The sequence below is a fragment of the Asparagus officinalis genome, chromosome 8 (genome assembly GCF_001876935.1).
Source record: "Asparagus officinalis chromosome 8, Aspof.V1, whole genome shotgun sequence".
NCBI classification, from domain to species: Eukaryota; Viridiplantae; Streptophyta; class Magnoliopsida; order Asparagales; family Asparagaceae; genus Asparagus; species Asparagus officinalis.
Genome location: NC_033801.1, coordinates 128,361,124 through 128,383,605, shown reverse-complemented (window position 1 = coordinate 128,383,605; position 22,482 = coordinate 128,361,124). Strand labels below are relative to the sequence as shown.

The 22,482-nt window shown below is 38.9% G+C and overlaps 2 protein-coding genes across 2 annotated transcripts; one reads left to right on the top strand and one right to left on the bottom strand.

The window, feature by feature from the left end:
• Positions 2,511–4,964, top strand: LOC109821918 (protein ALP1-like). Its single transcript, XM_020388076.1, has 5 exons — positions 2,511–2,587; positions 3,451–3,520; positions 4,147–4,216; positions 4,318–4,431; positions 4,507–4,964. The coding sequence occupies exons 1-5, from the start codon at positions 2,511–2,513 to the stop codon at positions 4,962–4,964; spliced, it is 789 nt and encodes a 262-aa protein (XP_020243665.1).
• On the bottom strand, positions 17,497–21,597 carry LOC109822123 (protein NETWORKED 2A-like). The gene is made up of 2 exons (XM_020388288.1): positions 21,504–21,597; positions 17,497–20,034 (listed from the first exon to the last, which is right to left on the bottom strand). The coding sequence occupies exons 1-2, from the start codon at positions 21,595–21,597 to the stop codon at positions 17,600–17,602; spliced, it is 2,529 nt and encodes an 842-aa protein (XP_020243877.1). The 3' UTR covers positions 17,497–17,599.

The window sequence follows — 22,482 nt, the reverse complement described above, 5'->3', positions numbered from 1 at the left end:
CCCCTGCGACTGCGGGTTCGCTGGAATATGCCTTCCTGCCGGCGTCGAGCGAACCGGGTGTTAGGTCTTAAGACGGAGTCCGAGTCTGGCGAGTCGGAGAGTACCGCCTTCCCCTTATCCATCATATTGACTGTGGCAGATGAGAGTTCCAGGTTGTCAGCAGCACGTCTTTTCTGGTGACGGTGCCTTCGACGGGAGGGCCTTGGTCGAGAGGCCTGTTGAGAAAGCCTCTCAAACACCGAAGGTTTCGCCGTTCCAACGCATTGGCAATCAGCGAGGACCGTGTGGATGAGTCTCTCGCAGTGGCACTGAGGATTCGCCTCGTGGATAGTGCGTTTGCGAGTCAAGAATTCTCTGAGGTCTTCTACGGGTGGTTGGTGACAACCCCCAGCCTCAGAAGAGTCGCTCTGGTGAGTCGACGAGAGATCTTTGGGCGCTCTCTCTGGCGCGCGTTGGGTGGAACGCCTTGGTGTTGGAGTCGGGCGATCTCGCCTTGACTGGCGAGTCTTCGCGCTTGAGCGAACTCCAGTACGTTCGTTCAGCGTGCTGAAGTTCCTATAGTCCTCAAGCCGTCTGGATTCTCCTTTCTTTTACGTTTATCCGCCAAATGATTATGGCGAGGCTCGCCAGCCTTCGAGGATTCGCCTACTTGGGTAGGCTTGCTCGCTCGAGGAGATCTATTCGCATCAGGGATGTGACCTGAGAAGCGAAGTCCTCCTGAGCGGATGGCTCTGCCGTCCTCGGTTGGTGCTCCTGATTTGGAGGGCCTTCCGACGTCGGGCAGTTTACCTTCCCGTCTAGCGTTTTTCGGGCCTGTATGATGGTTCAGGCCATTATGAGAAATGGAGGTTTGGACCCCCTGTCTGACGGGTGTTTGCCGTCGCTGTTGGTTAGTTCTCCCAGCGGGGAGAACGTCACCGTGGGTTGAGACATTGCGGTTTGTGCCGGAGTGAACCGGCGCTTCCTCCGAGGTAGGTGTCTGTGTGGACCGCTTGGCGATCCATCTGGCAGACCCTTGCCTCTTGCGCTCGATCTCTGGCTTGGCCTTGATCGATCGCGAGGGAGTGGGCTCCTCCGATGAGACTCGGTTGGAACCCTCGGGTGCGGAGGCTTTGACCGTCTGAGGTCGGCCTCGGCGCACAGCTCTGTGGCATTTGCGGGACGCATCGCCACCAGAGGAGGAGGAGGACAAGTATTCTTCGTACTTGTGAGGCAACGAACGACTGCTATCCGAGTGGATTTGACCAGCATTAATGAACCGCATTTATGAGTTCGCAGAGTGATGAGGTGTCTGTCCGATCACTCGTACTGTGCGTGACCGCCCGGCGTGCTTTGAGCACGGTGCTTTCTCCTTTCCGGTCAGGAGAGGCGGTGAAGTAGGTGCACAGTACTCGAGTGGGTCTAGCCAACTTGCCGAGTGCCGGCGGATCCAGCTCTTGACTCAGACAGCCGAGGTGAGTCGCATTTATGAATGCTCAGGTTGACTCGACACCTGTCCAGACCTTCGTGCTGTGCGTACTGTGAGCGGCCGTTTTGACGGTCTTGGGGTACTGTGCTCTCTCCCTTCGGGTCGAGAGGGATGGGAAAGTCCAACTCAGCACGTGGGGTAGCGGATACCCAGCTGTACTGACGGTCTTGGGGTTTGCTGGCGGATTCGACTCTGGACTCGGGCAGGCGAGTTGAGTGAAAGGCGAACTTCCCCCATCCTGATCGATCTTAACTCGTGCTGGCGAGCCGACCGTAAGGCGAACCTAGAATCGAGCATATGTGACGTCTATGCGATTTAGGCCTGTGCCAGAGAACCGAGCGTGCGAGCTCTTCTCGCAGGCGAATTTCCTGTAAGCTTATAGAGGTATTTTTTACCGTCTACAACCATCTCACAATATCATTACTTATATATGTATATATATACACATACATATACGTATATACACACACATACATATACATACGTATACATATGTGTATGTATATACATATATGTATGTGTGTATGTATATATGTGTGTGTACGTACGTACGTATGTATGTATGTATAAGAAGAGGAAGGGAAAGTACATTAGAAATATCTACGTTAAAGATTATAAACCTAAAAAACTCTAAGGCTGTGTTTGGCAAGGGGTTAAATGGAGGGTTAAGGGGGTTTAACCCTCCATTAGTCTGCCGAACACAAAAAAAAAACCCAAGTGATAGTTATCCCTCATGTGACCCATTTACCTCACTTAACCCGTGATTATACGGGATAACAATTCCCCTCTCTTTGGCGGAACAGCGATTGTCCCGATCTCTCAAGCGAGGGCAGCCGACGGAAATAATAATTTATCAGTCGAAAATAGGCAGGGCGTATGCAATCCGCGATTTGGCAGCGAAAATTAGGGAGGCCAGTGATCATTTCCGTTATAAGGTAAGATTCGAATCAAATCTGATCTTCCCCAAAATCGATTCCCTCTACTTCTTTCCCTCCAAATTTTTCCTCTAATTTTTTCCCCCTTCTTCTCCCGAGCTATTAATATGAATTTTAAAAGGAAACAAGAGAGGAAATTGCAGCCGATTGTGATATCAAGTGACGGGAGGCAAAGAAAAGAGAGGTATGTTAATTTCGCAATATCGAATTGGTTTCCAAATTTTTGCCATACAATCGATTATGTTCATATGAATCTAGTTGGTTGATTGATGTTTTTGATCATTTAACAGCTTGCTGAAGGTTGAAATTTAAGGCTTTTAATCTTTATTGTGATGCTACAAGTTCAGAAAATATCATTATGAATCTTTTGCTTAATTGTTTGTATACTAGAAAAAAACTGGTGAAAAAAAGTAAATTTATTGCACCTGAAATTGGAGAGTTTGGTTCAATTACAAGTTTTTCTAGTATTGTTTACATGCAGAATCTGACCTATTCTTCCTTTAAATTGATTTCCTTGGTTCTCCTATTTGCTTGATGGCTTTATGAAATATGTAAGATGGTTAATGGTAGCTTGTGGTTTAATTTGTCTGGAAGATAGAGAATGTTTATGCTAAGTAATGGTTATTTTATAAAGGGTTATATATTTAACCTATAAAGTGGGGTGTGTGATTTGTTAATTTCAATTTATTTGTGAATTCATGTAAAGTGGTGTGTGGGATTTGATAATTTCAAATTTTTTGTGAAAAAAGAAACGTTTCAGTCCAGGTACACCAACTCAGCTTTGTTTTAGACATGATTTTTTAGGGTGTTTAGTTCAGTCTCCACATGACAAATAAGTATGAAGTTTATAGAAGTTTATATATATATCACAATAACAAGGAGGAATGATAACCACTGAGTTCAATACTTAATATGTCCCTATGGTATTCAAATGTGTATACATCACTATTCAACACATATATCAGTGTAAAGTTTATAAGCAAAGATCACATTTGCTGTCAGTTGCTGATTTTTTTGATATAGTCTTCTATGATTTATTGGTTTAAGATACAGTGGAACATTCAGTAACACAGACATCATAATGTACACAAAAAAGCATTGTTCAATGTCGGTTACAGTATCTGTTTGATTACTTATGCATCACTTCCATTAGCACATACATATGTCAGTGACAGTATTTACATAGCAAAATATGATGTCAGTGACAGACATGTGGATGTACACAAAAAAGCAATTAGCACATACATATGTCACTTTTCTTTGCTGTTATGAATTAATTTTGAACACAAACAAGTGACAGTTGCTGAAAAAGTGACATTGAACTCAATGTCATTTGCTGAAAATTTGAAAAATGACAGTCTTACATGTCAATTTATTAACTGGACATTGAACTCATTACACATTTGCAATCAGTTGCTGAAATTTTTTGATATAAACTGGACATTGAACTGGGGTTTGAAATGGTCATTAAACTTTGCATTGAACTCAATTTTTTAACTGGACATTGTTTACATAGCAAAATATAATGTCAGTTACAGTATCTGTTTTATTACTTATGCATCACCTCTATTAGCACATACATATGTCAGTGATAGTATATTTTTTCCATATATTAAGGTAAAGCTAAATTTCTTCCCATATTTTAAGGTAAAGCTAAATTAGTATATTTTTTCTATATATTTTAAAGTGTGTATGTGTGTATGTTTCTGTACATTAAATCTTTATACATTTTTATATTTGTAGAAAGCATTGAGAGCAATTGATGGATCTCATATTCCTGTAATTGTGAAGAAAAAGAAACACAACAGATATCGTAATCGAAAGAATTTCATATCTCAAAATGTAATGGCAGTGTGCTCCTTTGATCATACTTTTCTTTATGTAAGAATTTCATATCTCAAAATGTAATGGCAGTGTGCTCCTTTGATCATACTTTTCTTTATGTGGCTGCTGAATGGGAGGGATCAGCATCTGATATGTCAGTTCTTCATGCAATACTGGAAGATGGTAAATTTAATGTTCCTGAAGGTAAATTTTTACCTTTTTCCATCTTCTTTTTTTTAAATCAATTATATCTAAATTCAGATTATTTTAAATATGTAGGTCATTTTTACTTAGTTGACTCGGGATATGCTAATACTTCAAAATTTATCGCACCATATCGTGGATCACGTTATCATCTTGGAGATTTTGCAAATGGGACCACCAGAGCCTATCGAGATACTAAAGATAAATATAATCATAGGCATGCACAACTACGTAATGCAGTGGAAAAAGCATGGGGAATTTTAAAACAAAGATTCAAATTTTTGAAAGTTGCTGCTCCATTTCCTTATAAAACTCAAGTCAAAATCGTAGTAGCTTGTTGTGTTCTTCATAATTTTATTGCAAGGCATCAGGGAAATGATAAATACTTTAATATGCTCAATGGATTAGAGATGAATGAGGATGAAGATGAGGTGGAGGAGGAAGAAGACCACCAATACATGGTTGGTGCAGACGAAAGTTTAAGGGGTGAGCAACTTCGTAACAGGATTGCTTTACAGCTCTGTAATAATTGAAATATGTAATAGTCGAATATTGAATTATATAGAGGTTGAATTATGTATTTTACTATCTTTATATGAGCAAAACTTGTAATTTTATGCAGAGATATCTAGTAGATTGTTTTTTCTTGAATAATCAAATTTTTTTTGCATGGTTTATTGTTTCACATTGCACAGTTCAGATTATACACCTGAATATCTGTCTTGGATATTGTGACCTAGAGTTCAGATCTCTTTTAGCATTATGAGCATGCTAATATTCTAAATCATGAGGATGAATTCAGCTTAACAGATTGTCTAAAACATTTTCAAGAACATAATCTCCTGGGATTTTTGGGAGGTCAGGGGATTGGTTATCGAAGGTTATGCCATGGAGATCATTTTGGTATTGGCACTGTTGGATTGAACACGGAGTTATATGACTGTCAGATTTTTATTCACTTGTTAGTATTAAGTTTGCAGTTTTCTTGATTCTCTTTCGCCTACAATGCCCAAAAATGGAAGCTGATATACGTCATTGGATAGCGCCAGAAAGGCTTCGGTATGTCATGAGGAAGCCTGAAATACCCAGAGACCAGCATGAAGATTCCCTGCAGCATGGTGATGAAAATTTAGGTTGTTACCCGAGACTTATGTTTTCAAAGGGAAATGTATAAAATTTAAATAGAAAGTATGATCAAATAAGCACATGAGGATGACAATTTCAAGCTATCATATCAGAGGGCTTTTTAGCTGAAATATTACAAGATTTGTTGCTGATCCAATCATATTATTGAAACTGATATTGTTCTCAGGATGCTGAAATTATGTGCACAATTTCAATGAGATTAAGTTTTATTTTCAAATGGAGATGGATATTTTACCTGAATCCCAGCTCCTATGATGATTTCCATGAGGAAATTAGGAACGACACTGGCAATAGCCATCATCAAGCTCTCAACCACCGTGACACTTGCGTACAGGCACAACACAAAGAACAAATAGTGCACGAAGTCCGGATGAGGTAATTATTTAAAAATCTCTAATAAGGGCGAAAGTGGTTTTTTTTAAAATATAATGAGATTAATCTCCTTAACCCATCTTCATTTGCCAAACACAAAAGAGCTAACCCTTTGTCTTAACTATTGTATCCAAACGGGTTTAGAATTTTTTTAACCATTCAGGATGGATTAACTAAGTTAACCCTTCTCGTTAATTCCTCCTCCTTAAACCTTTACCAAACGGGGCCTAAAGGTATAAGTCAAATGATCATTTTCTGTCTTATCTTGTTTCAACCTGTCTTCTGCTTGCACACAGTATAAAATGAGCTCATTTAGAGTCCATTTCTCCTTTTGATACCTATAACGGACCTTGAACTAATTAAGCTGTGTAGGAACAGACAACAGAATCAAATACACCAATAACTCATCACACAGATTGAGTTTAAGTGCCTTAAGTTTTGAAGCAATATGAGATATTTTCATAATGTACTCCCTGATATTTTCTTTGCCCTTATACTTCATTGAAATCAAGTGAGCTAAAAGCATGTTTGTTTCTACCTTATTGTTTTTCACAAAACGTTTCTCAATTTCGGTAAGGAAATCTTTGATCTTAGTAATCTCTTCGGATTCTATGCCCCTGAAGGCTTCCGGAACACCGCGCTTAATGATCATTAGACTCATGCGATTTGAACACTCCTGTTAGACCCTAGAGGGGGTGATTAGGGTCTTATGCTAATCTGATCCGATTATATGCCAATTAAAACTTATTAATAAATATATTCTTGCAAGATAGATATACAACTAAACACACACATATATATATATATATATATATATATATATATATACACACACACACATACATACGTATGTATATACGTACATATATATACGTATTTTGTTCCGGAACACCCTTTGAAGAATTTACTCATTCAGACGGGTTTGTACGTAGTCCTTGATGGAATTTGAAGAATGCAACCTTCTACACAAAGAAAACTTTTATTGATAGAATAGAGAATACAATACTTGTTCTTACAAGAACACCTCACTTTCACACAACTCCTTTATTTTGGTGGACACTCACACAATTCTACACTACACACTCAAGCTCTCAAGCTCACTTCTTGCTTGCTTGCTTGCTTACCCAAATGAGAGCACAAGACCCCTATTTATAGTTGTTTAAGAGGGCTAGGAAGTGTGTAGAAGAGTTAATCCTAGCCATACATTACTAAGAAGTTTCTAGAAGAATAAATACTAGCCATACACTTGTATCTTCCTAGAAACTTCATGGTAGATATTTTGTAGGATGTTACTAGAAAGAAGTTCTAGAAAGTTGTTCTAGAATAATCTAAGTTGGTGAGGAATTCTAATACTCCCTCTCATCACCAACTTTCATTTCTCACAAGTCCAAGCTTCTTCTTAAGCTTCAAAAATGTCTCTGTCTTTAGTGGCTTGGTGAAGATGTCAGCGATTTGATCTTCAAATTTGCAATATGCCAGCATCACAATCTTCTTTTTAACTTGATGTCGGATGAAATGATATCTTGTCTCTATGTGTTTGCTTTGTCCGTGTGCTACCGGATTTTTGGCAAGTGCAATAGCTGACTTGTTATCGATGAGGATCTCTGTCGGTGTTTCCTGTTGGTGTTGCAGCTCCTCCATCAGACTCCTGAGCCATATTGCTTGACACGCACATGCTGAAGCTGCTATGTATTCTGCTTCGCAACTTGATAGAGCGACGACAGACTGCTTCTTTGATGACCATGAGAATGCTGATGATCCGATATTGAACATGTAGCCAGATGTGCTCTTTCTTTCATCTAAATCTCCACCATAATCGCTGTCGGTGTAGCCGACTAATCTCGAATCTATACATTGTGTATAAAATAATCCTTGATCAATACTTCCTCGGACATACCTGAGAATTCTCTTGGCTACCTTGAAATGCTCCTGTCTTGGCTCCTCCATATATCTGCTCACCAGTCCTACCGCGAACACTATGTCGGGCCTGGTGATGGTTAGGTAGCGCAAGCTCCCGACTAAACTCTTGTATAGAGTTGGATCAATATAGCTTCCTGGTGTGTCTCGCCTCAGCTTCACTCCGACTTCTACAGGAGTTGTGACTGGATTGCAGTTACTCATGTTGAACATCTGAAGGATCTCCTTTGCATACTTCTTCTGAGAGATGAAGATTCCTTTCTTTGATTGCGACACTTCTACTCCAAGAAAGTATGACATTTCTCCAATGTCAGTCATCTCGAACTCCTTAATCATGTTCTTCTTGAACTTCTTGAACATTTTTGGATTGTTGCTGGTGAAGATCATGTCATCCACGTAGAGACATACGATCATAATGTCTCCATCCTTCTTCTTGGTATAGAGAGAGTGCTCATACGGACTCTGTTGGAATCCGTTCTTCTGGAAGTATGCATCGATTCTGGCATTCCATGCTCTGGGTGCTTGCTTCAGTCCATACAATGCCTTCTTCAGCTTGTTGACCTTGTCTTTTTGATTCTTCATCACGTACCCAGGTGGTTGTTCGATGTAGAATTCTTCTTCTAGATAGCCATTAAGAAAGGCTAACTTCACATCCATCTGATAGATCTTCCACTGGTTATGTGCTGCTAATGCGATAATGAGTCGAATGGTGTCGATCCTCGCGACTGGTGCGAATACTTCTTCATAGTCAACTCCTTCTCGCTGACTATAGCCTTTTGCAACAAGCCTGGCCTTGTACTTCTCGATTCCTCCATCTTGATTTGTCTTTGTCTTGTACACCCACTTTACTCTAATTGGTTTATGACCTTCAGGTAAGGTAGTGAGCTCTCATGTGTCATTTCTCTTGATTGACTCGATCTCGTCATCCATGGCTTTTCTCCACTTGTCTTCTTGAGCAGCTTCTTCATAGCTGACCGGATCACATTCTGCAAACACGCAGAATAGTGTGTAGTCATCCATCATCTCGACAGGCTCTGCATCGTCATACAGATCTCTTAGGCTTCTCATCCTCCTTGTTGCTCCCCCTGAAGAGCTTCCTTCACTTGAGCTGGATGATGTCGGCGTTGATGTTGGGGTTGATGGAGCTGGACTATTAGGTGGACTTTGTTCTGGTCTTCCAACCTCCTGCAAGTCATCATCATTATCTTCAAAGAACATACCTTTAATATTTTTATCTTCATCGGTCCATTTCCAATAATCTTCTTCATCGAACTCCACGTCTCTTGAAATGATCATCTTCTTTGTAACTGGATTGTAGAGCTTGTATGCTTTTGTCCTCCTCTCGTACCCAACGAATATGCACTTTTCTCCTCGATCGTCCAACTTCTTTCTTTTCTGCTCCGGGATGTGTGCATATGCAATACACCCAAACACCTTCAGGTGGTTGACACTTGGCTTGATGTTGCTCCACATCTCCAATGGTGTCTTGAACTTGACACTCTTTGTCGGACATCGGTTGAGGAGGTAAACTGCACAATCCACGGCTTCAGCCCAGTAAGTCTTCGGCAAATACTTACTCTTCAACATGCTTCTGACCATATCAAGAATGGTACGATTCTTTCGCTCTGCTATGCCATTTTGCTGTAGTGTGTAGGCGGCAGTGAGTTGATGAATTATCCCGTACTGCTTGTTGAAATTGTTGAATGCCTTCGAAGTGTATTCTCCGCCTCGATCTGATCGGAGCACTTTGATGTGGTACCCACTTTGCTTTTCTACCATCTCCTTGAATTCTTTGAATTTCTCCAGAGCTTCGGATTTCTCCTTCAGGAAATAAACCCAAGTTTTTCTGCTATAATCATCAATAAATGTGAGAAAATACCTGTTTCCTCCAAGAGAGATGACTTCAAATGGTCCTGCAATATCTGTGTGGACCAATTGTAGCAGCTCTGTTGCTCTTCTTGACTTTCCAACTTCGAAACTTCTTCTATGTTGTTTGTCCTTCATACAGCCTTCACATAGCTGGTTCGGATGGTTGATTTGCGGCAATCCTTTTACCATTTTCTCCTTCCATAGAAGATTCATGCCACTGAAAGCGAGATGCCCGAATCATAGATGTCAGAGCCAAGTCTCATCTTTTATGATTGTCTTCAGGCACTTGACAGAGTCAGCATGAATATTTAAGGTAAACAGTCTATTTCTAGACATGTTCACCTTTGTAATAACTTCATTTTTGTTTTTAATAGTGAGAGCAAGGTCTTTTAGATGTATATCATAGCCTCTTTCAAGGAGCTGGCCTAGGCTCAAAATATTATTTCGTAATGCTGGAACATAGTAGACATCAGAGATGTACCTATTCTCGCTTGTCTTTATCTGGATCATTATATTGCCCTTGCCTTTTACTGGAATCTTTGTCTGATCTCCAAAAGTAACATCTCCTTGTACCGTCTCGTTCAGCTCGGTAAAGAACTCTTTGATGCTACACATGTGGTTACTGGCACCTGAATCTAGATACCAGATATCTTTATTCTTGCTTTCGCTCTCCTGGTATGTCAGCAGGATTGTTGAAATGTCTGCCTGCTCCCTTTCTACAAAGTTACTTTTTTCTGCCACCTGATTTGATTTCTCCCAACATTCGTAGCTGAGATGACCGTATCTCTTACATTTGTAACACTATGGTTGAGATCTGTCCTCATGGTAACTTCTTCCTTGTCCTCGTCCTCGTGTGCCACGACATCGTCCTTGATCGAATGATCGTTCATGATCTCTATTTCGATCTTGATTTTCATGGCCTCCTTGGTACTGTCTCCTACGACCTTGTTGGAAGTTTGAGCTACCTCGAAAGGAGCCTCTGCCTCTGTAGCCTCCACGTCCTCTTCGACTATCTTCTTTGATAGTCATCTTACTCTGCAAGGCTTGCTCTAGATTCTTCGCTTGATTTGAACTAATGTTTATATCTTGTTCATAAGCTTGCAGAGAACCTTGCAGCTCATCGATCGAAAGTTCAGAAAGGTCTTTAGACTCTTGTATTGCCGGAATAATATATTTGAATTTAGAGTCTAAAGTCCTAAGTATCAATATATTTGAATTTAGAGTCTAAAGTCCTAAGTATCTTCTCCATAATTCTTACATCACTAATTGCTTCTCCATTTCTCTTCATTTGATTAGTTATTGTCTTACATCACTAATTGCTTCTCCATTTCTCTTCATTTGATTAGTTATTGTCTGAACTCTACTAAAATAGTATGATATTGATTCTGTAGCTTTCATCTTCAAATTTTCAAATTCAACTCTTAATGCTTGGATGCGTACATTTTTGGCTCTTTCCGCACCTTGATAGGATTTTTGTAAAATCTCCCATGCTTCTTTAGAGGACAGGGCGTTGGAAATCTTCTCAAACGCTGATTCATCTACGCCTTGGAATATTAGGAACAAAGCTTTTTTGTCTCTTTTTCTGACCTCCTTCAGCTCACTCTTCTGTGTGGCGGTGAGAGTTGCTTCTGCTGCAAGTGACTCTGGTTCAGTGTAGCCATTCTCCACGAGCTCCCACAAGTCTTGCGAGCCGAGCAAGACTTTCATCTGGATACTCCAGTTGTCATAATTGGTCTTCATTAGCTTCGGAATCTGTGGCTGGATCATATTCGCCATCTCGTACACGAGCACCTTTGATTGGCCCGGCTAGATCGAACCTTGCTCTGATACCACTTCGATGGAATTTGAAGAATGCAACCCACACAAAGAAAACTTTTATTGATAGAATAGAGAATACAATACTTGTTCTTACAAGAACACCTCACTTTCACACAACTCCTTTATTTTGGTGGACACTCACACAAGGCTACACTACACACTCAAGCTCTCAAGCTCACTTCTTGCTTGCTTGCTTGCTTACCCAAATGAGAGCACAAGACCCCTATTTATAGTTGTTTAAGAGGGCTAGAAAGTGTGTAGAAGAGTTAATCCTAGCCATACATTACTAAGAAGTTTCTAGAAGAATAAATACTAGTCATACACTTGTATCTTCCTAGAAACTTCATGGTAGATATTTTGTAGGATGTTACTAGAAAGAAGTTCTAGAAAGTTGTTCTAGAATAATCTAAGTTGGTGAGGAATTCTAATAGTCCTTAGTTCAAAATAAAACATGCAACCACAAAAATGAATCCACAAGCCAACACATAATACGGTGACAAACTTATGATTATAATACCAAGCATATAGCCACCTCTATATTAAACGTATTTTGTTCCAGAACCTGATTAAACGTATTTTGTTCCAGAACACCATTTGAAGAATTTACACATTCAGACGGGTTTGTAGTCCACAGTTCAAAATAAAACATGCAACCACAAAAATGAATCCACAAGCCAACACATAATACGGTTACAAACTTATGATTATAATACCAAACGTATAACCTGTGTATACAACAATTTAAACCTTATTTATTATAGTAATCATAAGCAAAGCCAGCTGGTTGCGTTCGTCAAGAGCTCTAGTTTCATAGTTTTTTGCACTACCACCTCTTGAACTTGCCACCACAGTGGCCATGCTTCCCGAATTTCCCGTGCTTGAACTTGTGATGGTGACGCGGATCGTACCGCGCGTGGTGGTGGCCGTAAGGAAGAAAGCGCCGTGTGATGCTATGTACCGTCGTGCCGGCCATGGTGGTGCCCGCGTAAGCAGTGCGGCGGCGGCAGCAGCACCCCCGGCTAGCATTGTTCCCATACCACCACCGTGGTGGGATCCGTACCCTGAAGATAGCGCAGAATAAATATCAAAACCAGAAAAATGACGGTGGGATCCGTACCCTGAAGATAGCGCAGAATAAATATCAAAACCAGAAAAATGACACCCTATAGACTTCACGTTTAGTAGAGTTGTGACTTGTCATTTTGCCGCTGCTAGAAGCAGACGGCCCCACACAAATTTCTAATTTATTCTCAACCAATCTGTTACTCAATCACATATTTGTTTGCTAGGTAATAAATGTGAAAAATTTGAGGTTTCCATGAGGGTTGGATCCCCTATAAAAGAAATGGAGGAAGGATGATGAGTAGTGCAAGCGAGCAAGCAAGAGAGAGAGAGATCCTCTTCACTTAATATTTGCATATATTTCTGCGTTTAGACTAGATTAAAGAGTGATCTCTTTGTTGTAAGTTCCTCTTTGATCATATAACTAAATTCTTCTAGCAATCTTTGTATGTGGAGGGAGGTCCCTTTTTCAAAGTTAATTTGAATGTAAAACAACATAAGTGATAGAAAATAACAATTAATTATCTATATTTCTATATTACGTTGGCTGTTATATCAAAAAAAAATATGGATGATTATTGGCTAAAGTTGAAGATGAGGGGGTTAAAGTATTACTTTTAAAACCTCACATGGACTTTATTTTGTCACCTCTACAAATCATAGAGGCTTTTCTATAATCTACCCTCTCCTAAAGCTCTTCAGTCCCTAAACTCATCTCAACCACCATTGTACTAGATACAGAGTTCTCCATCTAAACAATCAATCAGAAATCACAAAATTTTAAGTTTTTTTTAATGAAAGACCTTTATTAATCAAATCAATTGGAGAAAAAGGAGGCGATCCCCCGGGGTTTCTCCGATCCGTGACTTAGGGGCTGTTTGGTTCCGGTTTTTGGAAGGGGAAAGGAGAGGGGGAAAGCTGCCAAAATGGCAGATTTTTTGTAGTTTTCCCCTAAAATCGCCTCTTATATGATATTTTGGCAGCTTTCCTCCCTTTTACTGATCCAAAAAACCAATCCAAATAGCCCCTTACAATATGAAAGGCCTAGTGCAATTAATATTAGCCAATCGATGGGTGCTACATAATTCGCGTCTCTCCTAATAATTTTATATGATATGAAAATTTAAGATTTTCATAAAAAATATGTACAACCAACAAAAGCTAGCACAGTAAACAAATTACCACATCCATCCAACTAAGCCAAGGAAAAATTCTAACAAAAAAGCACGTACCATATGGAGCGCCGTAGCCTGATGCCGGAGGATATCCATAAGGCTGCTGGTATGCACGAAAGAATCATGGGAAGCATAACCCCGCACAATCCGGGGTTATCCTTGCGGCGGGTACGCCATATCCGCCATGCCCACAACCAGCTCCATACGCCAAGCCCGAATAGAGCCCCTTGTCTTTGGTTTCGGTAACTTCGACCTCTTTGCTTGCCATTTTTCTTCAAGGAAATTAGGAGCTGCATAGGAGGACACTATTTTATTTTACAGATGATACTTAATTTATACATAACATCATATAAGGGTAGCCCGGTACATGAGGCTCACTACATTGTGGGCTTTAGGGAGGGTCAAATGAACGCAGCCTTAACTTCGTATGCGAAGATGCTGTTTCCAGGATTTGAAACCATGACATCCAGGTCACAAGGCAACATTATAATATCAGATAGTTATGGGTTTTGACAGGTTACGCAAGCACCCATGACGCTAGGAATCAGGTTGAAGACCGTGAGAGTCATGAGAGTCATATTGAAAAACTATATACCAAACATCTGGTTACCCGCGGTGGGTTGCCAATTCACACTTAATGAGTGTTAACTTGGTGAAGAAAATTGCACAAAGTTTCTCTCTGATAAATAGATTATACTATTTTGTGAAATTTGCTCCCAAAGAAAATTACCATTTCTTGAAGTCTTAGTTTACATCATGAATCTTTCCAAGCATGAAATTTCAAAACCCTAACGAGCCCAAACAATTAAACTGCACAATAACGATCGGAAAGGACTTGTGAAACTAAACTCTACACGCTAGAAAAGTGGTGCTTACATAGACCCAAAAATATGAGACCCTATATGGGACAGGTGATGTGTCGGCTCCATGTTTCATGATGCACTGTTCATGAACAGTGCATCATGGGACAGAGAGTCGACACATCGCATGCCCCATGTAGGGTCCCATGTTTTTGGGTCCCTAAAGTATTTTTCCACGCTAGAATCCAAACACTTTAGCATTAAATTGATCATGATAGCTTCAAGAATCCAGACAATTTTGAGAAATAGCCTAGGCTTAATTACCTCTTTCACTTTGGGAGCCAGCAACTTATATTCCCCAAAAAAAAAACATGATCGAGGTCGGAATTTATAGAAGAAATGAAGGAATAAAAGAGAGAGCGCGTAATATTAACGCAAGCATCGAATCGCGGGAAAGGAGAGCTACATTAACGGCGGCGATACAATGTGAAAGGTGATAAGTATTTAAAAAGTATTTTAAGTAAACTTTTTTTTTGGGGCGGTGAATAGTGTGGTGTGCTATGTTTATAGAATTATATAGTGTGATATTTTGACCGGTTCATTTTTCACTGATTTGTAGCGATGTTATAAATTACTTGCACTGATTCAACAATAATAGCGCGCACGTGGCATGTTTTTTTGGGTAAATTACTTTTAAGCCGGCCAAGAACTTTCATCATTTTTGCAGTAAACCCCAATAACTTTTGCATTATGCGGAAAACTCCCCAATAAGTTAGAAAGTAATATATAACATCGCTAATTTATAGGGGTTATCTATAGAATTTAGAAAGTTATTGGGGTTTTTCTTTGAAACGGAAAAATTATGAGGGTTTTAGTGTGATTTTAAAAGTTCATAAGGGTTTAATGTAATTTACCCTATTAAATAATTATAATGAGAAGTAACGATAGCAATATTATTGGTATTAAGTATAGCTATCTAGGAATATCAGGAAAAAGCTAGCAAGATCAATGCAGCTTAGTTAATTTGGAGTTAAGTTAATAACTTTCAAGTTAGAGAGACATATTTGAGAGAACTTATAAATGTGGCAGACTTATATAAGAACAATTATAAATTTAGGGGGCTTATTTAAAAAAGGTTAGTACTATGCAATTATTATAAGAAAACCTGTTAATTATAATAACTACACAATAGTAATTAATTCGTACATTTTTTAAGCAATCTTATTATATAATTTTATTTATTAACACATAATTTTTACTATTCAATAAAAAGTTCAAAAATTAAAACATGTATGTTCACGTGCAAAGCACGTGCATTATACTAGTATACACAAAAAAAGTTATTAAGGGCAAATTTCAAAGGAAAGAAGTCAAACATTGGCTTTTCCGTGAAATCACCCTGACCTTTTTTGTTTTCCAACCAGCCCCCAAACTTTGTTTTCTCAACCAAACTCTTCTAAACTTCCAGATTTTCTCTAAAGACCCCCTAACAGTGTTAATGATGTCGCCGACTATGATTTTGATTGAGAAGAAGAAGAGTGACAGATACATATTCTCATTTTTCTATAAATGTCATTTTTAGGTTTTTTAGCAAAATTCCGTTGACAAAATCTTAAAGGCGGGCGTATATATTTTGGTTTCTTCGACGTTTTGATTCCAGGTAAAAAGATTTGGGAAGTTCTTATCTCAAGGAATATTTTGAATTTTGTACTCTGAAGGAACCTTTTGAATTATAGAAATGAATTGTTAATATATACATGGAGGCATATTCTACCATAACTTTGAAAAACATACCAACACTTTTACAAGAGAATATTACTAGGTTACGTCTCATCATGTGGAATTTAAGCTCATTTGTAGGTGATTTATGATTTGATTAGAAGATGTGTGTGTAAACTTTATCATGGCTCGGGATTTATTAAAATAATAATTGTTGGATTTGGGTGAAGAATCAAACCTCCGCAGGCGAGGTCGAGCTCCTTTCAGGCGAGCTCGAGATCCAGATGGGCTAGAGGCTGTCTGGCGAGGTCGACGGCGAGCTCGAGCGAGCGTGACAGGTTGTCGCCAGCCTGTCGCTAGGGTTTCCCTATAAAAGGGAAACCCCAAGGCCCGAGATGTTGCTGCTCCCCTTCTCCTCTCTTGCATTTTTGCTGGCGGCGGCTCTCTCTCTCCTTTCTCGCGATCTCTCTTTGTTTTCTCCTATGCTCACGTGATTGGGGAAGGGAATTAAGAGAAGAGAATTTATTGAGGGGGAATCAACACTATAGCTACAATATTGATTTGTATTTATTGAGAGATCTCAAGCTTGAGATCTGCTCTTGCATTGTAATTTCCTACCGTTTAGTAAGAAATTAATTGTGTGGCTCCCGAGTCCCGAGGATGTAGGTAGTTACCGAACCTCGTTAAATCTTGGTGTATTTTCTCTATAATGCGTTTCTGCTGTTTTAGAGGTTTTGCGTAGCCCCGGCGGGTAATTCCCAACAACAATAATAACATTATTAATAAGTTGATATGCCTATCTATAGAAAATTTTATTTTTGGGTGTGATATTTGAATTATTTTAGTTCTTTCTTTTCCATTTTTTTGGGATTAATTTCTTTGTTTTTCTTTTGGATTTTTTTTCAGAAAAAAAGTGGAAAACCCGTCAGGGAATAGTCACAAACATGTATACCATTTCTATATGCCTGAATCAACATAAAACTATTAGCTATCAGTCTCTTAAATCAAAATAATCATCCATTGCTTGCAGAAGAAATATATAGAATTATCCGCATAACAACTATTAAAATGATTTTTTTCTCACAAGTATGATCTCAGCTTTGAAGTACCAGAGACAATTAGACAAGAAAAAAAAAGAAAGAACTACTACTAGTAGTCTCTTTTGATCAAAACTCATTGCCCAAAAAATGAATTATTCACATAACTACACCTTTTAAGTATCAGAAACAATTACAGAAGATAAACAAAAGCAGAAATCTACTATGAAACCTAAAATACATCCTCACAACATCAATGTGGTGCTTTAGGCATTTTACCCCCCTTCAAATGCTCAACGTGATGCCTATGATGCACAGGATTCATGCACGCAAATATCGACGGCTTCTTGGGCTTGCTCGCAAACAAAAATGTCTTCAACGGTACCCTAGATTTCGTCGAAAAATGCCTAAACTGATTATATTGACCCCCTGGTTGTGCTTTAGAACTACTCAACTCAAATTTCTCGTGCAGCTTTGAAATCAGCTTCCCTGTTTCAGTCTGGAGCCCCTTGACATGATCCAATCCAGCCTGTAACTCTTTAGCAACCTTATTGTTTTCCTGCTGCATGTTTATAACTTCCCCTTGAAATTTTGCAGCTTGATATGGAGTCAAATTTGCATCATCTTCTCCTTTGTTTGATTCGGTGACTCGAGTGATTTCTTCTTGAATGTTGCATAGTGAATCAAAACGGCAACGGAGCTCATTCTGGAGGAGCCCGTTATGTTCCAGCCAAACTTGGAGCTCGGTGTTGAGCTCTCTCAGCTTCTTGTCCGTTGGCAATGAGCTTGAGCTGCTGTTGCTGATATCCTCGTCATTATCCGCATTCTTCGTCTCTGCCTGCAGTTCTTTAAATGTGACGGTAAATTTCTGGATTTGATGATATGAGGTGCTAAATCTCAACCAGAAATCTAAATTTTCCTCTAATAACGTATCGATATCTGATCTGAATTTATCTTCAATAGGCGAAGTAGTGTATAAGTGATCCAGGCTAATCTTTATCTCTCCTTCTAATTCTTCTTCTTCAGTGAGTGCATCTGAGATGATATCATTTTTCCTTTTGAGAGATTCTGCTGAGAAAAGTCTTTTTCGTAAAGTTTTGATCTCCTCGTCTTTGATTGCGTTTGCACACCTTAGTTCTTGGATTTGTTGTGTTGTTTCAGATTGGCATTCTTTGTTCTTCTTCTCCATTTCACTAAGCCGCTTTCTTGTTTCCTTGTAATTGCGCATAATCGAGGAGAATTTGTATAAAAGAACCTCGTCTTTGCCTTGAATACCATTTATCATCAATTGTTGCCAATCCGGGTTTTCTTCATCTTCATCGAGCTGAGATTTAGCCTCACCATTTTGATCAGCGACGATATTTTTGTCTATAACTTCATCTCCTTTGGCCTCTTTCAATTGAACTTCGCCTCCTTTGGTCTCTTTCAATTGTTCGAGCTCGAATGATCTTGGTGAATGTAACTTATCAGAGAGATCGTTTAGACCATTGCAGGCTTCAGTAAAATGACTTCTAACAACCGCTTTCTCATTCTGAACATCTTTTTCAAGACCAAGAATTCTTTGTAACTGGCTCTCAACTTGAATCATTCTCTCATTTAAACTATTAGGATCGACATTTGCATTCTTTTTATCTTCTTCAACTCCTTGAAGCTGCTTAATTAACTCGTCGTTCTCAGCTCTTAATGTCATTATCTGTGCAGTTTGTGCCGAGATTGTGATCTCCAAGCTGATAACTTTTTCAACAAGCACATCGATTTTTTCTACTAAAGCAGCTACCGATGATTCTGAATTCATATCAAAAAGCCCCTTGACTTTATCACATACTGATTGTAGCTCTAGCCTCTCATGCCTTAAACTCTCAACTTCATCGTCTGTACTACCCGAGGTTGTTTCTTCATCAGACTCCTCGCCTTTAAGAGACTTCAGCTTTGATTTCGCCAACTTAATTCTTTCAGACTCAACCCTCCCCTCTTCTGCGGTTATTTTTTCTTGCTCATGCAAGCCAACTAGGGTGTCTTCGCAAGATTTAAGAGCAGCAGCTGCCATTAAAGCTCGAGCATCATCATCCTCGATTAAACTCCTAGCATTGAAACAATCTTGCAGCTCCGAAATCTCTTCTTGCATCGCAGTCATTTGATTTTCAATATCCCAATACTTGGTCAATCCTTTCTCATAAGACCCCCTAAAAAACTCCTTCTCGGTTTGTAGCACAAGGATTCTCTTCTGAAGCCTGTCAATTTCTTCTTGGGCTTTTTCAGGGCTCACATTAGAATGATCTCTTCGATGTGTAGGCTTTTTTGGTACAACAGGTTGAGATACTGCTCTTCTGATTCTTGAACTTAGCCGAGGGAGCTCAGGGGGTGGTTTAGGGAGTTTAGATGCATCGGGGGGTAAGCTGTGCAGAATTTCGGAGTTTAATGACGAGATGCTGTGATTGTCATCATCATCATCATCATCCATCATCGGTACTTGATCAGGGAGAGCAGTTGCTATAGTGTGATTGGCTTTATGGAGCTCTGTAGATATTCGATCATATCGATCTGCCAGTGCCTTGTAAGCTCTGTAGACTTCTTCGACGTTGTTTATTAGTTCAGGACGCCTTTTGAAGTACATCTCAGCCTTTTTTGCGAAGGAATCAGCGTCTTCGTCAATGAGCTTCACCATGGCTTTAACCCTCTCCTCCATCTCTGTAAATTAGCAAATGAGTGTCTTAAATGTTAGAGATAGGAAAAGGAAAAAAGTTGAAAGTTGCTATCGCTTTGCATATTTCAAGTGATTTCTGCAGTGAAAATGCATTTTCAGGTATAATGCTACATTTCAAACATAATTGATGTATTAGCTAGTAAATGATTTTTTTTTTTCCTTTGCACTCTCTTGTTAAGGAAAGAAATTAGAGAATATTAAAACAAAAATTAGAGAGTTTTAAACCCTGAAACTAGAGACATGGATCTTGAGATCCATCGTAGATCTAATCTCAATCAAACATAAAAGAAAAGTCTAGAGGAGGATATTAAACATAACTAAGATTGCATACAGTATATACATTCTAAAAGAACATGAAGAGTTATTCAACAAACTTTCGAAATTAATGCTAACATCATCTAATCCTATGAAGACTAAAATCATTAGATTAGCCAAGTTTTTTCTGTCAAACTTGAATCGTTCTTATGCTTAATTTAATAACAAATTCTTGCTTAATCTATTTGCGAGGAAGGGTTTGCCCTAATAATGCAAGAAACCGCATTATTAGCAGACAGTTTAAGCTCAGTTAAGAACAATTTTCATTGTTCTACAGATGAAGGAGATTGATTGTGGCATTTTCCATGAGTCGCTGAGATCAAGGGTCATAAAAAGGGGTTGCTATAGATCCTTGAATACCCATTAGCAGATATGAAAATTTCGTCATGCCCTGCAAAATTTAGTCCCACACAGGTGGATTGTGAGAAATTTAGGGAGTTCATAGAGCAAGTCAGAGGGCTCAAGAACAACTAGCCTGTGCTAACACATTTTGGCAGTGGATCTAACCAGAAAAACGAGTTGCTCTTCGTAGGGCCCACGGCTCACACCGTGCCAACGGGGAGCGTGACCATTATGTAGCTTATGATTATGGCATAAAAATTATATATGCTTGATATGAAAAAATTCCTTAAATTAAAAAAACGAATAATTTTCCCCAAGAAGAACGAAAATAATTTATAGACTTGAGATGGGATTGAGAAAACTTAGTTTACACCTTGTCAAGAAGTATGGCATGAAAAAACATCACCCATCTTGAACATATTTTCCTGGTAAGAAACATTTAACATCACCTTTTGTCAACAGTTAACAGTTTTTCTTGGCGAAAATTTTAATTATAGACACAATTTAGCAAAATTATCCTCTATGAAACACAATTATCCGTCAAACGAGAAAACGAGGAGAAAAATCATAAATTTTCTCAGCATTCTTAATATTTTATCTGCATAGGAAAATCCTAACATATAAAATAGCCCCATTGACATCCCTTTTCACTATTTTATAAACATTCTATTTTCTTGAAATTTATAACCATGGTTTTTTTTTACATACATCCCGTGTCACATTTCATAACTACATAAAGAGCTTGTTAAAATAATGCTATATAAAACAAATTAAAGATTATAAATTGGAATCAAACCTTGGAGATCATTGACAAGCCATTTCGACTGCTTGATCCTAATGTGGCTTGCCCACCACCATGAATAAGCATTGCTTGCAGCTCTCTGCAACATCTTTCTCTTTTTCTAAACTCTCTAAAAACTTCAAGTAAATCACAAAACGGATTGAAATTCTCCTGTTCTCATTTTTATTTTATACTTTATTTTTGTGAAAGTGCAAGTGATTGATTGAGAAAATTGTATATATTTCAAAAAGGGAAGGGAACTTTTGTTGGTAGCGCACCATTGTAGGAGATGAAAGAGTTACGAGGAGAAGAGAACCGTCTGTTATCGGTTAGAGTCTAAGGTATATCCGACCCGGTAGGTCATTTTACTTAAACACCCTTTTTGTTTGATAGGTATTGAATCCACTAGTGTTATGTTTTAATGTTTATTATTCTGTAAATAATTTTTCATAAATCAAAATAAAAGAGAAGTATCATATATATATAGAGAGAGAGAGAGATTAATGGGTATCCTTGTCATAGGAGGGGATTTCCTCCTATGACGCCTCTAAAATCATATGATTAAGCGACATTGTGGATGATCCGCTCCGTTGAACTTGATCTACATATTCTAAAACCCCAACACACCAAGTTTGGGGTGAACCCGTCGTCGTTTGACCATTCATCCACTCGTATCAATTTTAACGGGCTTGAATGAATAGAACTTTTTACATGGCTCGATGGAGGGTCAAATGACGACGAATTTACCCCAAACTTGATGTGTTGGGGTTTTAGAATATGTAGATCAAGTTTAACGGAGCGGATCATCCATAATATCGCTCAATCATGTGATTTTAGAGGCGTCAAGGAGGAAATCCCCGAGCGGGCCAGGCTCCGGGCCGGCCCGATTTTTTTATTTTTTATTTTTTTTAAAAAAATAATCTCTTTAAATTTCTAATTATACATAAAAAATTACACACTTTTTTAATAAATAACAATAATATTATTAATCACT

Excerpts from the sequence above, each read along its gene's own strand:
- LOC109821918 (XM_020388076.1), top strand. The coding sequence starts at position 2,511 with ATGAATTTTAAAAGGAAACAAGAGAGGAAATTGCAGCCGATTGTGATA. Across the intron at positions 3,521-4,146 it reads ATTGTTCAATGTCGGTTACA|AAAGCATTGAGAGCAATTGA; the intron begins GTATCTGTTTGA and ends TTATATTTGTAG. Across the intron at positions 4,432-4,506 it reads TAAATTTAATGTTCCTGAAG|GTCATTTTTACTTAGTTGAC; the intron begins GTAAATTTTTAC and ends TTAAATATGTAG.
- LOC109822123 (XM_020388288.1), bottom strand. The coding sequence starts at position 21,597 with ATGTTGCAGAGAGCTGCAAGCAATGCTTATTCATGGTGGTGGGCAAGC. Across the intron at positions 20,035-21,503 it reads GCTTGTCAATGATCTCCAAG|AGATGGAGGAGAGGGTTAAA; the intron begins GTTTGATTCCAA and ends GCTAATTTACAG.